Source organism: Pelecanus crispus, chromosome Z (assembly GCF_030463565.1).
Source record: "Pelecanus crispus isolate bPelCri1 chromosome Z, bPelCri1.pri, whole genome shotgun sequence".
Taxonomy (NCBI): Eukaryota; Metazoa; Chordata; class Aves; order Pelecaniformes; family Pelecanidae; genus Pelecanus; species Pelecanus crispus.
This window is the reverse complement of record NC_134676.1, coordinates 10,174,498-10,189,855: the sequence shown is the minus strand read 5'-3', so window position 1 is coordinate 10,189,855 and position 15,358 is coordinate 10,174,498. Positions and strand designations below refer to the sequence as shown.

Here is a 15,358-nt window from a genome sequence, read left to right as displayed (position 1 = left end):
CTTTTATTACTAGTGCTGAAAGTGCAGCTGCCTTAGGGAAGAAATGGGTTTGGTTTAGCAGGTGGTTGCTTAATATGTGGTGGAAAACATTGTAGGGTCAATGTTGAGTGAAGTTTCAACCTGTGAGCAAGTCAAGGTAAACATCAGGAGGTGGTGCAAAGCTAAGTGCGAGCAGCTAACACTCTTCTAAGAAAAAACGTGTAGGAAAATTTTATGGGATAGCATCTGTAACAAATGAGTTAACTCATGACTGTGATGGGGTAATGCTGGCACATGAATAAATGGCTTTGAGAATTTGGCTGGAAATTAGAAGAAAGTCTCTAATCTCCAGAGCAGCAAGTTTTGGTAACAGGCTTCCAGCAGGAGGAGCTGGGGCAAAAAGCACTTACTTCTAAAATGGAGACTGGCCTGGTCATGAGTGGGATGTGGTGTGGCTGCTTACGCTAGTAGGGGACTGTATTTGATGACCACAGAGATCCTTGTCAGCCCTGCAGGTAAGTGAAACCACGCAAGTATGAACAGGCGTTGTGGTTTAACCCCAGCCAGCAGCTAAGCAGCACACAGCCGCTCGCTCACTCCCCCTGGGTGGGATGGGAGAGAGAATCAAAACAGTAAAAGTGAGAAAACTCGTGGGCTGTGATTAAGACAGTTCAACAGGAAAAGCAAAAGCCACATGCACAAGCAAAGCAAAACAAGGAATTCATTCACTCCTTCCCATCGGCAGGCAGGTGCTCCATCATGTGTAATGGTTACTTGGGAAGACAAATGCCATCACTCTGAACGTCCTCCCTTCCTTCTTCCCCCAGCTTTATATGCTGAGCATGACGTCATATGGTATGGAATGTCCCTTGGGTCAGTTGGGATCAGCTGTCCCGACTGTGCCCCCTCCCAATTCTTGTGCACCCCCAGGCTGCTCGCTGGTGGGGTGGGGTGAGGAGCTCAGCAGTAACTAAAACATCCCTGCATTGTCATCCCTGTTTTCAGCACAAATCCAAAACAGCCCCATACTAGCTACTATGAAGAAAATTAACTCTATCCCAGCCAAAACCAGCACAACAGGTCGTGCTGGGCAGCTGGCAGATCTTTGTGCACCAGCCCTTGGCTCACATGGTTGTTTGCACTCGCTCAAGATCACCACATCTGGATGCAGGAAGGGCAGTCCGGCTCATGGGATGGCAGATACCTCCATGTGGGTGTGCACGCTGGAGCGGATCACTCCACGTCCTGGTGCAGACACTGGAGGGAAAATGCCAGCATGCCGTGTGACTCAGAGGTCTGGCCTCAGGTGCTTATTTTAGGTGGGGATGATGCCCTTTGGAGCTGCTTGCTTTTCTCTGCTGATTATAAAGTGGAGGGTGACAGGCACAGGCTTACACATTCGGTCTCATGTGCTGTAAGGGCAGTGGTGCTCTGCCCTATAGGACTCACAGATAGGTGTTTCTTGTTGTTGTTACACTCCTTGAACATTGGCAGATCACCTTTCTTTAATGTATAAAAATGCCCAGAGGAACCCTAGGGTTCGCACATTTTCAGCAGCCAATGGAGGAACCCATCTGAACACTTTTAAGGGAGAAATTAATGTCTCAGTGCCATCTTGTGGAATGATCTGTGTAAAAGGACAAGCAGCAGCAAGAGGCACATGATGCCATCCTAAAAGTATGCTGAAGTTTTAGGGAATTTGGTGGTAATATTGGGGATTATACTGCAAATAATATCACGAAACCGAAGATTCCTATTGCAAAGTGGGATTGCCTTTTTCCCTGGGAAGACTGCAAGTCCATGGGAGCCCAGTGTTCCCAGATAATGCCTGTCCATTTTTCAGCCCAAATTAAAATATGGAGGTTGAATTGCTTGAATGCAGGAGACAAAACCTTTCAGAGATACAACAGCTTTCTTGTTTGCCCACAGGGGAGGAATCCACTTGGAAGGCTCCCTGAGATCTAGGAGTGAAAAATGAAGTTGTAGGTCCAGTTGTGGGGGATACTGACCCACTCACACTTCATCCATCTGAGAAAGGCTGTGAGATCTCCAACACCTGCTGATGCCAGGACCTCAGCTTTACACGGCAGCTGGAAATTACCATGTCCAGAAGAAACTCTAAGCTCTTGCCACCACCCTGACCTGGTGCTCCAACGCCCATTTTTGTGTGCTCCACCAATAAACGTTTGCATAGGAGAGAATGAAGTGACCTGGAAAGATTTACCAGCCACTTTTTCTGTACCACAGCATGGCTTACAGACTCATAGGACAAAAAACTTCCCACCTAGAAATGTGCTGTAGGAACACCCTTGCCAGCAGCGTGAATATCATGTCATAATTAGATGGTCCTTAGTATCAGAGACAGACTAGTAGATTACTGCATACTTAGGAAGGTGTTCACTGAGGTCAATAGCTAATCTGCTGCTGGAGGAGGGCTTATTCCAGTCCATAAAACCCTTCTCTGACACATGGTAAACAGACAGGAGAAATTGGCTTCCCGGGTTCTTCCATACAGCTGCTCAGTGTCCTGTGGGTGAAAGAAAACTCATGAACTTTTGCAACACAGCAGCGCAGTGGGAGGCAATACCAAGGGCAGCGTGAGCAGAGTGCTATGTCTCCACTGGGGCAGCTGCTGGTAACCTCTGCGGAGCTGTGCCACCATGTCCCCTCCAGAGCCACACTGAGTAGCTGCAGCAGGCTGAGAGCAAGGCAAAGAAAACCAGCGAAGAGCCAGACAAGGCTTGCAGAAAAAGGTCTTGACTGCTCAGTGGGTTTAAGTTTTTCAGTGATTAAGTAAAGGTATTAAAATCTTTTTACAGTAGAGGTGTAAGAGCTCTTGGTGAGCAGGGAGATAAGCAGAGGAAATCAGGAGATGGAGAAGTAATCAGGACAGTGAGGGCTCTGTTCTGGCAGCCAGATGAGCTTGAAAGTCTCTGGGGACCACTGCTGAGACTGGTCTCTCCTTGCCCCACACGAGAGGACAGACCGGGGTGGTGGCAGGGATGCTCTCTGCAGTGTGACGGGAGCTGCAGACACAGGTACATTCAGCAAGAGCAAATATTCAACCTGAAGCAATGCTCAAGGCATTGCGCTCTTCCCAGCTGCAGACAGCGATGCACACCAGCTCCAGGCAGAGCATCCTCACCACAGGCTGGGCATCCTGTGCAAAGCACAGGCAAATGGTCTGAACCCCACCTGTTAAAAAAAATGGCACCAAACCACCAGCCAGTGGGCTACAGTGCAGGGCAGAGCCAAAATTCCTGCTCAGTTCCTGTGGAAAAAGTTAGGGAGAAACACAAGTTTTAGGAGCACACCAAGGCTATTTACAGCCCCACTGCTCTGGAGTTAGGCTGCTCCTGGGCAGAGGCACAGTGCTTCCAATGCCCCAGTAGCAAAAGTATTGCATCCTTACCATACAGTTTTGAAAGGATGGCATGTGTGTGTGGGAAGACTTTGAAGCTAGCTGCCACTCTATTGGCTTGTTCATCATTAACTAAATGAATAAAGGTGTCTGGGGCATGAAGGGAGGGTGCCAAGTTTCAAAGGGCAACTTATCTCAGCGCAATGAAGTGTGCTGTCACAACAGGAGCTCCTGTGGCTGCAGGCTGGAGCTGGAGAGCAAAATGCTGGAGAAGTTTCAGAAGGCGCTCACGATTCGTAGTGGCACCATGAGGGAGCTGCTGGCAGAAGCGCTGGGGATGTTCATCCTCATGGTAAGGAAGAGACGGGCCCAGATGGGCAAGTCTGTGCATGCATGAGTGTGTGTGTGCAGGGTGGGTGAGAGGGTAAGTGTTTGCAGCAGCAATTTATAAGGTCAGTGGTTTCCTACCACATCCTCAAGGTTGCTTAGCAGCTGGTTGCTACTGCTCACCTCTTGCTCTGGTGGGGCGGCAGCTTCCCATTGGGTAGACCATCTGTCAAAAACCTTCTGAAGGAAAAAAGCAATGCGGAGGGTGGGAGGTGGGTGCTGGGAGAGGGTGAAGCACGTGGGGATAAGCTGCTGTTTCAGTTCTCTTCTAGGAGAAAAATGAGGAAGAATCTAGGAATGAAACCAAAGAGCAGTGTCTGGTCAGATGAGGCAACGCAATGCTTGTGCCAAACCCCTGAAAGATCCCATGCAGTAAATTGAGGCTTTTCTTCCTGCTGTGCCAGAGGTGATAGTGTGGTTGAGGGGTCCTGCACAGGTTTGGGAAGCAGGCTCCGACTCCTCTACCACTGACAGCCTCTGTGAAATGAGAACAGCATTCATCCATTTTCCTCTTGGGGTTGCCAGGGTAATGAATGCCTGTGAAACTCTCTGGAGCTGCAACCCATCATTAGGAAACATAATTACTGGGTGTAAAGCATGCCAGGATTTCACTTTTGGTTTTCTTACACTGGCAAATGAATAGTGCTTATCCAAATCATACAGAAACTCCCCCCTTGCCTGAGGGATTTGTTTCACACAGAAAAAACAAAGTGGTTTTGAGCTCTTGGGCTGCTTCAGAGGTGTTTGGGGAGAGGGCAAGGAAGGCTTTGCAGTCAGAATTGATCCCTGGTGGGGGTGAGGTGCCCACTGGGACCAGAACCTTCATGTGTGGACCAATACAGCAAAATGAGATCCTCCCTCTGAAAAGGCCCAGTAGCTGTCTGTCCCAACTTCACCTGGGCTTCGCTTGCAAGCACTGGTGGGCTGAGAGAGATGCTTTGGACTGGACCGAGGCTGGCATGGAAAGGCTGGGGATAATCCAAATAACTTGTACTTGGAGATTTGCACAGGAGGAAGATAAGATTTGTGTAAGCACGGGGACCTTTTGACACAGATGTCTGTACAGAGAAAGGTGTATTTTCAAAGGTAACAACTGCATGTGCAAAGGATGCTTGCTTTTTATCACCTCTTATTGCACATCCAGCTCCTTGAAGTTCACTCCTTGCTACACAGGTGGTTTTGCATGCATTGGAAGTCAGAGTACAGACATGTGTGACTCCTCAGCAGGAGCCGAGCAAACCATTTTCCATTACCTTTGTGTTTTGGTCGTGTAAGTTTCCAGGTGATAAAGATCGAGTTCAGGGGTGCCCTGCCAGAGCTGTCTCGGAAGCAGCATGAGAAGGAGACTCTTCTCTGCACTCTGACAGTCCAAAGCAGATTTTGGAGCCTGCAGCTCACATTGGCTCGTCCCTCACTGATCCCCACGAGGGAAGAGAGTAGGAGGGACACTGCACACGGACTCCCATCAAGGGCTGGCTGCAAACAGCATCCAGCATCTGAACATAACATCCAGTACCCAACCCTTCAGGAGCCCCCTGGCCCTTACGGCAACTGGAAATGTGCTGGATGCATCTCTGGGGTGCCTGGATAGCTGTTATTTGGATGATAGCACTCAGCCAGGGCCTCTTGCTTTAATGAACAGGCAATGTTCATAAAGGAGGAAACCAGACAGTGGTAGTGAACAGCACGAGGAGTAGGAAGGTAGAAAAAAACCCGCTATTTTGGGACTGTGAGAATAGAGGAAGAGACCAGAGGTTTGGATCTGTGCTGAAAAACAGATTCTCTGGCCTGTCCTGTGTTTTTTGAGGATAGTGCTGTTCAGCTGCAACAGCCATGTCTCCTGCCCTGCACCCCTCTCTGTACACCTGCATGCTGTCCTGCAAAAGCTGTGCTTTATGCATTTGGCTTCTCTTGGATGTGGCTTTGGACAATCCCAGAGATGAGTAGGCAAAGTTTTTATAAGGGCATTGCAGATGCTGTGGGACATCCCAGACTGCTTCTTGGGGCTTTTGCTGAGGCAGACAGAGAAGGGCTCACACCATGCATTCTGTAGCCCCATGCAGAGCACAGACTGTGGTCTGTATACATGAGAGATAAGAACAGTGTCTCTGGAGAACAGGGGATTTTGGTGATACCTGAAAGGGAAGAGGGAGAGCAGACACATGAGATAAAATTTGGATCCAGGCAGAGCAGCTAGTAAAGATCTGAGTCAAAACAGGACAGGGCAGAGCAGAAGTTTAGATGCTGGAGAACATACTGACTTTCTTGTCTTGGAGGGACATGTCACCCTGGATAAACATCGATGCAGTCCAAGGAACAGGATACACTCTCCAAGCCCTAAGTGATCTGTGAGGCAGAGACCTCAAGAGAAGCTTTGTCCTTCTGCAGATTTTAGTGTAAGAGCTGTGCAAAGAACTGATTTTTCCACCCTCAGACCACAATAAAAAAGTAAAATAGAATTTCCTTTCAGGCCAGAGCAATTTCTTGAATATGTCTTTTCCTGCTGGAGAGTGTTTTCTTTTAATATTTTTTTTCTGGTTCCCCTTTAGTCACTAAAAAAATATTGAAACTTTGGCTGTTTTCAAACTGAACGTATATGTGTTGAAAGGAAAAGGCAAACCAGAATTTCCTTCCTTGTTTTTTTGCCAGAGTAAGTTACCAAAATTAGAGCTGAGTTTGGCAAATAGCTATGTGCTGCCCAAACTACATTTTTAGTCAATAAATTGAACACCAGGAAAAGAAAGGCAACAAGAATTTGCCTACCCTCCTTCCATTCGGCTTGGATGCCACCGCTGGGTGGTCTGCAGTGATGCTCCCCTGGCTCATGTCCCTGGCTTCAGGTGCAGACATCCTTACTGCGGCTGTATGAGTAATCCCAGTCGAGCCTCCGTCCTTGGTGCGGGTGTCTGGGGTTTGTCTCCCTTGTACTCAACCCAGACCAGAGTGTCTGATTTGGTGTGATGGTCACCACTGAGGAATAATCCAGTTAGCCATTCAATTTTTGCAGAGGAGGGTCATTCTCACTTCATCTCCTGACCATGGGCACCTTAGAGTCTTCCCAAAGCATTTATTAGTATTGCAGAAGAAGTAGCAAGAAGCTCAGTCCACCACAGCAATAACACTCCTTTTAACACTCCTTTCTCTCTTTTTCCATGCACCAGGTCTTTGGCTTGTCTTCTGTGGCACAAGTCGTATTAGGAGGAGGAGACTTTGGGCAGCATCTGAGCATCAATTTGGCATTTGGCATTGGTGTTACCTTGGGCATCCATGCGGCCGGAGGAATCTCTGGTGAGCAGAATGCTTGAGCATAGGACATCTCTATGTCCTGTAAAGGCCACACGTGTCGGAGGCAGAAGGAGTGGGCTGTGGAGGGGCGGGTGATAGCATGGCAAGGCAGGGCAGTACCCTCACCAGAAAAAAAGGCAGTCCTAGAGTCCCAAAGCAAGAAAAGCAGAGCAGGTCTGGTGACCATAACCATGGTCAGCCTTGTGACCCAGTGATCACAGCCAAGTCTGCAGGGGGGAGGCAGGTCTGAGGTCAAGCCAAGGAGTCGCAATGGCACTGCAAGGTCAGGAGAAGCAGGGGACAAGGCAGGCACAGCATACAGCATGCAGACCCCAAACACGTGCTCTGAGCTGAGACAGGGGAAGGTGGGACAGGGACAGTGGTGGAGGTTCAGCCATCCCCTCCTATTGCGGTCAGCAGAGCCAGGTTTCAGCAGTGCCTCCATTAGGTGCTTTGGATATGCCATCATGGCCCAAGGAGACAAGGAGCTCTGAAATCACGCTGTCAGTCTGACCCATGGGGAAGTAAATCATTTATTGCAAAGGAGAGCTTACTGCTGATGCTGCAACAAGGAATGGTATGCAAATTTTCTCCTTATCATCCAGACCCATGCACACACGTCCCATGCGAACTGAGAAGGTGGTGTTTCAGGGCCATGGGGTGGTATCTCTCACATGACAGAGCATTACCTTTGCCTTGTGCAATTTCTGCATTCATTTGCACCAAGAGAAGAGATTAACGGCTTTAGTGGGCAGAAAATTAAAGCAAGTCCTTGCTCTTGAACTGTTGGAGCAGAGAGATGTCCAAGGCTAGGGCTGGCTTGGAAAGGAAAATTTTTCCATGTGAGCTGTCAGCTCTTGGTCTTCCTGTCCTTTTGGAGCTGGTGGAGACATCCTGGGGAAAGTGGGCTGAGGAAAGTAGGTTCCTGCAGTCCCAGCTGACATTTGAGACGCAGCTGATCTGCTGAGGGCTCAGAGGTGGGAGGAAGGGTCTCAGCTCAGCCAGCAACAGACTGGCTCTGGACCCAGCTTCAGGGCTTCTTGGCATTGTGATTTGGCTTCATTTGTGTCACAAGATGTTTCTTGTGGTATGTGAAATGGCTGGTCATGCCTGCAAAGGATCAGAGGATTGAAGAAGGGGTCTCCCTCCATTTCAGTTGTGATTGTGGGACTGTAGCAGGTAGTACATGCACCGTCACTTCACTATGTCCTGTACTTTGATGAGATGACGTGTGTCTGGATCTCTTTGGACCCTTTCTGAGTCTGCAGGAAGAAAAGGCCACTAAGGTAGGAGCATTTACTAACCCCCAAAGTTTACACCTACTAGGCAGGAAAAAGCAAATACTGCCTTTGGACTCCTGGGGAGATGAGGCCTGAAGAACAAATGTGGTTTGCATTGAGGGCACCAAACCTGGATCCACTTAGTCTTTCTCCAAAAGCACCACTGTGATACCAACCTCGTCCACAGAAAGTGTCCCGTCAAAACAGGGAAAACTGGTCTTGCACTGTATGAAAGCCACGTACTAAAAGATGTAAGGAAATGCAGTCCAAGATTACAAACTCTGCAAGGGAAGGAGAGGGTCTGCTCCACACTAGTGGGCACAACCGTGGTCTGGGCAGGATTGACCCTTGGTAACCCCTTCTCAATGCAGTGACATCTAAGAGCTACGCTGAGTCGCTGCCAACAGCCCTGTGTAGGATTTGCTTTGCAGACATGAAGGTATGGGCTATCAGTGGTTGATATTGCAGTTTGTTTCCCCAGCACCTTGTGCCCTGCCTGTCAGATGTGCTGAGGGCCCGCAGCTCCCGTCAGCTGGTGTGCTCAGCTCTGCCAGGATGAGGCCCTCCTTGCCTATCAGATGTTTTCAGAAGGCCTTGTGATTGTTTAGGATAAGATTGGCCTCATCTACCTGTAGCCCTATAAAAGGCAGGTGGTGAGTCTAAGTTCTGGGCTGCCTTTAAGCTGAATAGAGAGAAACAGATATAGAGGGAAACTCATGCCATGCCAAGAGAGGTGTCTCTGACAGGTGAGACGACCGAGGCAGCCTGTGGTCTACAGAGAGTGAAGCAGAGGTTGTCTAATTTTTAGAGGACTAAAGCTAGGGGCCCTCTGCCCTGAATTGTTCAGCTGCCCAGAGAAAACAGGTCAGTTTTGACTCCATGCAGGAGGGAGACCCTGCCCTGGGAGAGTCTTGGTGTTCTGGAGCAAGGTCTGGGTGGTTACTGTAGGGCATGGGGCATGCAAAACACCTGCACCAGGGCTGAGGCCACGCTCTTTTGCTGTGATTTTGCAGGAGCTCATCTGAACGCTGCCATCACCCTCACACACTGCATTTTAGGAAACCTCCCCTGGAGAAAGCTCCCAGCTTATGTGATCGGCCAGTTCCTGGGCTCCTTTACAGCAGCAGCCACTGTCTTTGGCCTCTACTACGGTATGGCTGTGTCTTTATCACAGGGGTTGCTGTGGGCACCATTTCGGTCTTAACTCACAGTTTGTCCTTTTACAGTAGCCAGCATGACGTCTGGGTGAGGAAGGTGAGCTCCTGGCTTGTGGGACAGACCTTCATAGCTCAAGGCCAGAGCAGGGCCCAGACATCTCTGGGAAGGATGTGCAGTTCCTGGAGAACTCAGGTCCTTTTGCTCAGGGCATTCCCACTGCCAAAACCCATCCTCAGCTCAAGGCTGGTAGCTGTATTTTGTGAACGTTTTGTTTCCAGGGCCTGCAGGGCTTGAATTAGATGGACTACCATGTATTAGGTACAGCTGGAGCTCTGGGGGTCTCTGCTGTGGAAAACAGGACAGCAGTCATCTGTGGTTTTGAGTTGTGAGCAGAGGACCCACCACCCGCTGGCTCCAGCATGTCTCAGCCTCCGAGGGGCAGGGGGGTGGAAGCTTCCAGTACATCCAGAGCGTCCAGCCTGCCCCAGGCTCCTGGAGCAGGGACAGGGAGCTGGTAGGCGTGAGGAAGCAACTGCAGAGCAAAGTCTGCAGGTAACAGATATCGCGGAGATCATGCCTGTGAGGGGTGTGTCACCTCCATCGTATCTCCCATGGCCGCTCTTGCCCTTAGTGTCCGTGCTGGCTGCAATGGGTGGACTAGCGTATATGCCATGTGGGATGAACTCTGTGCTAACTCCAGTAATTCCCATTTCTCCTAGATGCTCTGTATGACTACACCAAGGGGAACTTCACAGTGACAGGACCGACCGCCACGGCGTCGATCTTCTCCACGTACCCCGCTCCCTATGTATCCTTGCTGGGGGGCTTCTTCACAGAGGTCAGTGGGGAGGGACTGCTGTGGTGTGCTAGGAGAAGGTGGGTGGTAACAGGCGCCAGTGCAGGTCTGCTACAGGGGACCTACACACGCAGACACAATCACAACCTCTACTCCAAGGAGCCCACCATCCAGGCAGGTGCCTGATAGGTAGGATCCAAGGCACCTTGGTGGCTGAGCAAGCCTAAAGGGTAACGCTTGCAGGCTGCTCCACACCTTGATCCGGGCACCCTCCAGGCACCTTCCCTGCACGCAGCCCAAGCAGCGGGAAGTGAGAAGCTGAGCTGTTTTCAGGAACTATCTCCTTTGGGTTCTGGGGAGTTCTCTGAACTGTTCCTCCCCTTTTTGGATCCTACACCCACACTGCACTCCCAGGCAGCTCTGCTGGCTGCCCCTCACTGGCACAGAGGGCCTGGGACTGTCTTCACAAGAACACAGCCTGTCCGGGTTGAACCTCTAGGGTTTGAATCCTACTTGATTCCTAGCATGCTACACAATGCCCAGATGCCCACAAATAGGAATGGGATGCTTCAGGGGACGTGGAGCACTGGGACACTGGAGGAGGAAGATTCACTTCCAGTTCAAATCTGAGGAAGGCTGTGCTTTTGTCTCTGAGCTGACAAAACTCTTGCCTGGGCATGATGAGGAAGATGGTGAGAGCTGGAGAGCCTACAGGTGGGGACCTGATCACTCAGCCTCCTGTGGAGCATGGAGTGTCCCTGCTACACAAGAAAGCAAATGACACTAACAATGTGTTGCCAAAAGGTGCAGAATTTCTGTGTTTGCTGGCATCTCTGTAAGCAGTCCAAGGCTCTCCAGCCACATTTTCTGAAGCAGAGACAGGAGTCATCACCTCTATTCAAACCACAGTTTCTGACGTCTTGGGCACTGCAGATCTGCCAACTACGTACTGTCACAGATTGGGAGATTCAGTTTCCCAGACAAGAATCTGGTATCTGCTTTTAATCCTGAAAGGGCTAATGCCACAGGCTATATAAAACATCGCTTCCTCTAGGGAGGATCAGATTTGTCTCATTAGCAGTTTGTTATGGCTCTGCCTCTGTTAGACGAAATGTACTTAAAATAACCCATGTCCCTAACTTGAAAGGTGGAGGGAGAGGACAGTGCTGAGAAATTCTTATCAGTCCTAGAGCATTTGTGGTGATGAGGTGGAGACGTTTTTGCTGGCAAATGAGTCAAGACTTTTCTTCAGTCCACCTGTGAGGAGGGAATAACATGGGGGCCCTCCCTGACTTGATCAGACCATGAATCCCACCTGCTCTTCCATTCTTCCTCTCTGCCGAGCAGGATCCTTCTGCCTTCCCCATTCTCTCTCCTGACCGGTTCCCCCTTTCCTGCTCCTGCAGTTTACAGCAACGGTGATGCTGCTCCTGGGCATTCTGGTCATCCACGATGAGAAAAACAACGGAGCTCTGAAAGGCACACAGGCCCTGCTCACGGGTATCCTGGTCCTGGGCATCGGCCTGGGGATGGGGATGAACACAGGCTATGCCATAAACCCCTCCCGGGACCTGCCCCCCAGGGTCTTCACGGCAATTGCTGGCTGGGGAATGGATGTCTTCACGTGAGTGACCCATTTTGCTTTTACATTGCTCAGCTCACAAGGAGAGGAGATAAGCCTGAGATAAACGGTCATGAAGCTTTTTTCTTTGGACTACGTGATGGTATCACTGCAGAGTGCATTCTCCGAGAGCAAGGGCTGTGCATAGAGGAGCCCCATGCATTATGTACACAAAATCTGGGGTACACTAATTCTCCAGTATGGGATCCATCTTGACATCCAGATACCTCAATCTGGGCACCACATTGGCTACCTGTTAGCTGGAGATCTAGCTGGTTATTGCAGTGACTGGAGAGCCAGAGAGCGATTCAGCTCACCTGAAAGCAGGTACTTATAGCTGAACTGCTGTATAGCCCTCCTAAATTTAGATGTCTGAATCTGGAGATGAAACCCTGCCTTCCCCTTACCTAGTAAGATGGTGCCATGCTATAGCTTTTCCCATGGTGAGGGCATTAGCGGAGTCTCCTGTCCCAGCTGCTCATTTTCATTAAATTTTCAGAAAATATCTTTGAGACCTTGGTAGAGGAGGTGCAGATGTTATTGGAAATGGGGAGGGAAAAGGGGTGTGTGTGTGTGTGCACATGTCTGTCTGTCTGACAGTCACACTCATCAGGATCACACAAACTATTTCTGTAGGAGAACAAGAAACCTGCAGACAGCGCAGAGCCACTTTCCCAGGCTGATAAGGAAAATGCAATTATGCCGGTGAATAGAGAATTTGTCTAAGCCAGTTGTAGGGCCCAGTACGTGAAGTGGGACTAGACACCTCTGCTCACACAGCTCTGCCCCAGCAGACTCAGCTCCCGTCACCCCGTGCCATGCGGCGGCAGGGCAGCGCTTTGTCTGGCTCACCATCTGCCTCTTCTGTGTTTCATTTTAGGGCTGGACATTACTGGTGGTGGGTCCCAGTCACAGCTCCGATTCTGGGAAGTCTTGCTGGTGTTTTAATCCACAAACTCTTCATTGATTTTCACAACCAACCTGTCCCAGAAAGTGGAAATGAGAAAGGACGGCCAGTGGTGGAGACTTCTACGCTGTGAGGGCCACATGCTCTGAGGAAAGGGCCTGACAGCAAAGCCTATGTGGACATATGGACTGAGAGCCAAAGGGTAACCAAGTGGATAAGGGGATGTGCAATGGTGCTGCTGGAACACACCGTTTCTCCACCCTGCAGGTAGAGAAATGAGGGACCAGTCTAGTCTTCAATAAACATACTCTGCTTAACCAGACAAACTGGGTCTCTGAGACACTGGGCAGACTCGGGTAGGGCTAGACCCGTCTGTGACCCGAAGAAATTATTCAGTCTCCCTGTGTAAAAATCCACCAAAAAAAAAAAAAAAAAAATCATCACTTTCTGGAGAAAAGCAAAGCAGAGCTGCAAGACTCTAGATACCTGTATATTCATAGAAATCAAAATACAGGATCCAACAGCGGCAGAAACAACTTAATTAACTTAATTAAAGAAATTTTGATCTGGAATATTCTTTGGTAAGAGACAGGTACTACACTGATGGATCAGGGGCCTTGGCTTGCTTCCATTTGCTAATCTGCCACCCTAACAAAAACCTGGTTTGGCAGAGCACAGAGAAGAACAAGAACAGGCTGAAATAGAAGCCTGAACCTGATTTTTTTTTTTTTCCCCATGCTTGGTTTTGCTTTTTGCTTTTTGATCCGAACATTTAGGAAGCACCAAAACATTAGTAAACTAAACTACAGGGTCTCTTGAATCCTGGCACAGCTCTGCTGGAACATGTTGGCCTCATGGAACCATGTTTGTTATTCACAGGGTAGGCTTCAACCACCACCCTATGAAAGGATTCAGTCAACTTCTATGGCAGCATTCCCAAATGCTCAAACAAAATACCCCACTCTGAATGATGAGAAATGTGGGAAGAGGCTGCCCTGCTCCTGCAGGAATTCTGCCACCTCCATCTGAATGAGGAAGTGGGCCTGCAACAACCTTACAAGTTTGAGGTATCATTGGATTAAAAATAAAACAGTATCAGAAGCTGCTTGTTCCCAGGGGGGTGACAACAGTCTTACCTCTTCTACAAAGTGTTTAAGCAAGTACAGTACGTATGTCAAGCACGTGACTGCAGTCCCAGGGCTGGCTACCATGAACACACAACACAGGGATCTCCAAGAGTAGGACATGACAGAACATCACTACTGCACAGAATTCCAGAAAATGGCATTTACTGGCATTAACGATCATTCACGTCTCACTATTAAAAGGATTACTAATATATTACTGTGGCATGGGGTGGTAGGTACTGACATCTCTGCTTCCTCATTAGAGCTGACCTTAGCAGAGCAGCTACAGCAGTTCACCCAGCACAAGACGCACATTGGCTTAAGAAGGCTGAAGAGCATTAGAGGATTTTCTCTCATTTGGGGCTGGCAGAGGGCAGCAGCCAGGCAGTGCAGCAACTGCACTTGAGGGTGGGCCCTGGGCAGTGCTGGAAGCCAGCAAAGCATGCCAGAGCTGGGGCTGATGGCTGCAGAGATTTTGAACAGTGAGCGCAGGACAGAAGTGGAACAGCTGTCACACAGATGAGTCTTTTGGTCTATGTGAACTAAACAGGGAACTTCAGAGCCACACAAGATGGGATTAGCTAAAAGACACTATAACCCATCCTGTCTCAGCGAGAGATTTTCCACTGCATTTTTAAAAAAAAAAAAACCCAAATCCCGCCTGCACCCTGCTCTTACCGTACATCCTTGTGTACATGTCCCTAAAAGCATCTTCAAATACCCAATCACTCTGGAGGAAAATATTAAAATCTTTATTATAGTGCTATTAAGCACTTAACAGGGTGGCTTCATCTTTCTGAAGGCCATACAAATACTCATGAAAGCCTCACAACATCCCTGTGAGGTAGGTTTGTCCTATGTAATTATGTGACTGTTTCATAAATAAAAGATAATGCTGTTTAAATAATCAATGCTTATTTGAAGGTGGAGACTTTGATTTCCCTGCTTAGGCGCAAGATGTGTTGGTTGCTACCACGTGATTCCAGGATATGTAAGGAGACAGAACAGCATAGAAATGTAATGGAAACAATCAGATGTAACTGAAAACCAGCGGTGAATGTGTTAAAGTGCAGTTCTAACCTGAAAACTTACAGTATAGAAAACAGCATCAGGGGTTTCTAAGGCTGTAGGATCTGAGTGGCCCCTGATCAGATCCTGCCCAGTTGAAAAGTGACAAAGGCTGTTTGAATGGTCAACTTTGCAAATGAACGTGTGGCAAACCAAGGGGTCCTCCTGGCTTATGGGACTCCTACCCTTAACACCACTGACCCACCCTGGCTCAGCAGTTCCCACAAGAGGAGAAAGCAGAGGCAATGAGGGATCTTGCAGCTTCTGGCTGCCTTCAGGCTTATCGGGAAGGACATCACACAGACGTCACTATCGGAAAAGATACGGCACAAAGGCCAGAAAGTGGTCTGGGCTGTAGAGCAAACGGCTAGGCCAATGCAGAGACACTG

The 15,358-nt window shown here is 49.1% G+C and overlaps 1 protein-coding gene across 1 annotated transcript; it reads left to right on the top strand.

The window, feature by feature from the left end:
- The first annotated feature begins 3,602 nt into the window (after window positions 1–3,602).
- On the top strand, window positions 3,603–12,907 carry LOC104025431 (aquaporin-7). The gene is made up of 6 exons (XM_009491425.2): window positions 3,603–3,692; window positions 6,889–7,015; window positions 9,306–9,443; window positions 10,170–10,288; window positions 11,653–11,870; window positions 12,748–12,907. The coding sequence occupies exons 1-6, from the start codon at window positions 3,603–3,605 to the stop codon at window positions 12,905–12,907; spliced, it is 852 nt and encodes a 283-aa protein (XP_009489700.1).
- The last annotated feature ends 2,451 nt before the right edge of the window (window positions 12,908–15,358 follow it).

Bases quoted from the DNA above. Each gene is read 5' to 3' on its own strand.
- LOC104025431 (XM_009491425.2), top strand. From the start codon at position 3,603: ATGCTGGAGAAGTTTCAGAAGGCGCTCACGATTCGTAGTGGCACCATG. The intron at 9,444-10,169 runs GTATGGCTGTGT...CATTTCTCCTAG, and splicing joins TGTCTTTGGCCTCTACTACG to ATGCTCTGTATGACTACACC. The intron at 10,289-11,652 runs GTCAGTGGGGAG...CTGCTCCTGCAG, and splicing joins TGGGGGGCTTCTTCACAGAG to TTTACAGCAACGGTGATGCT.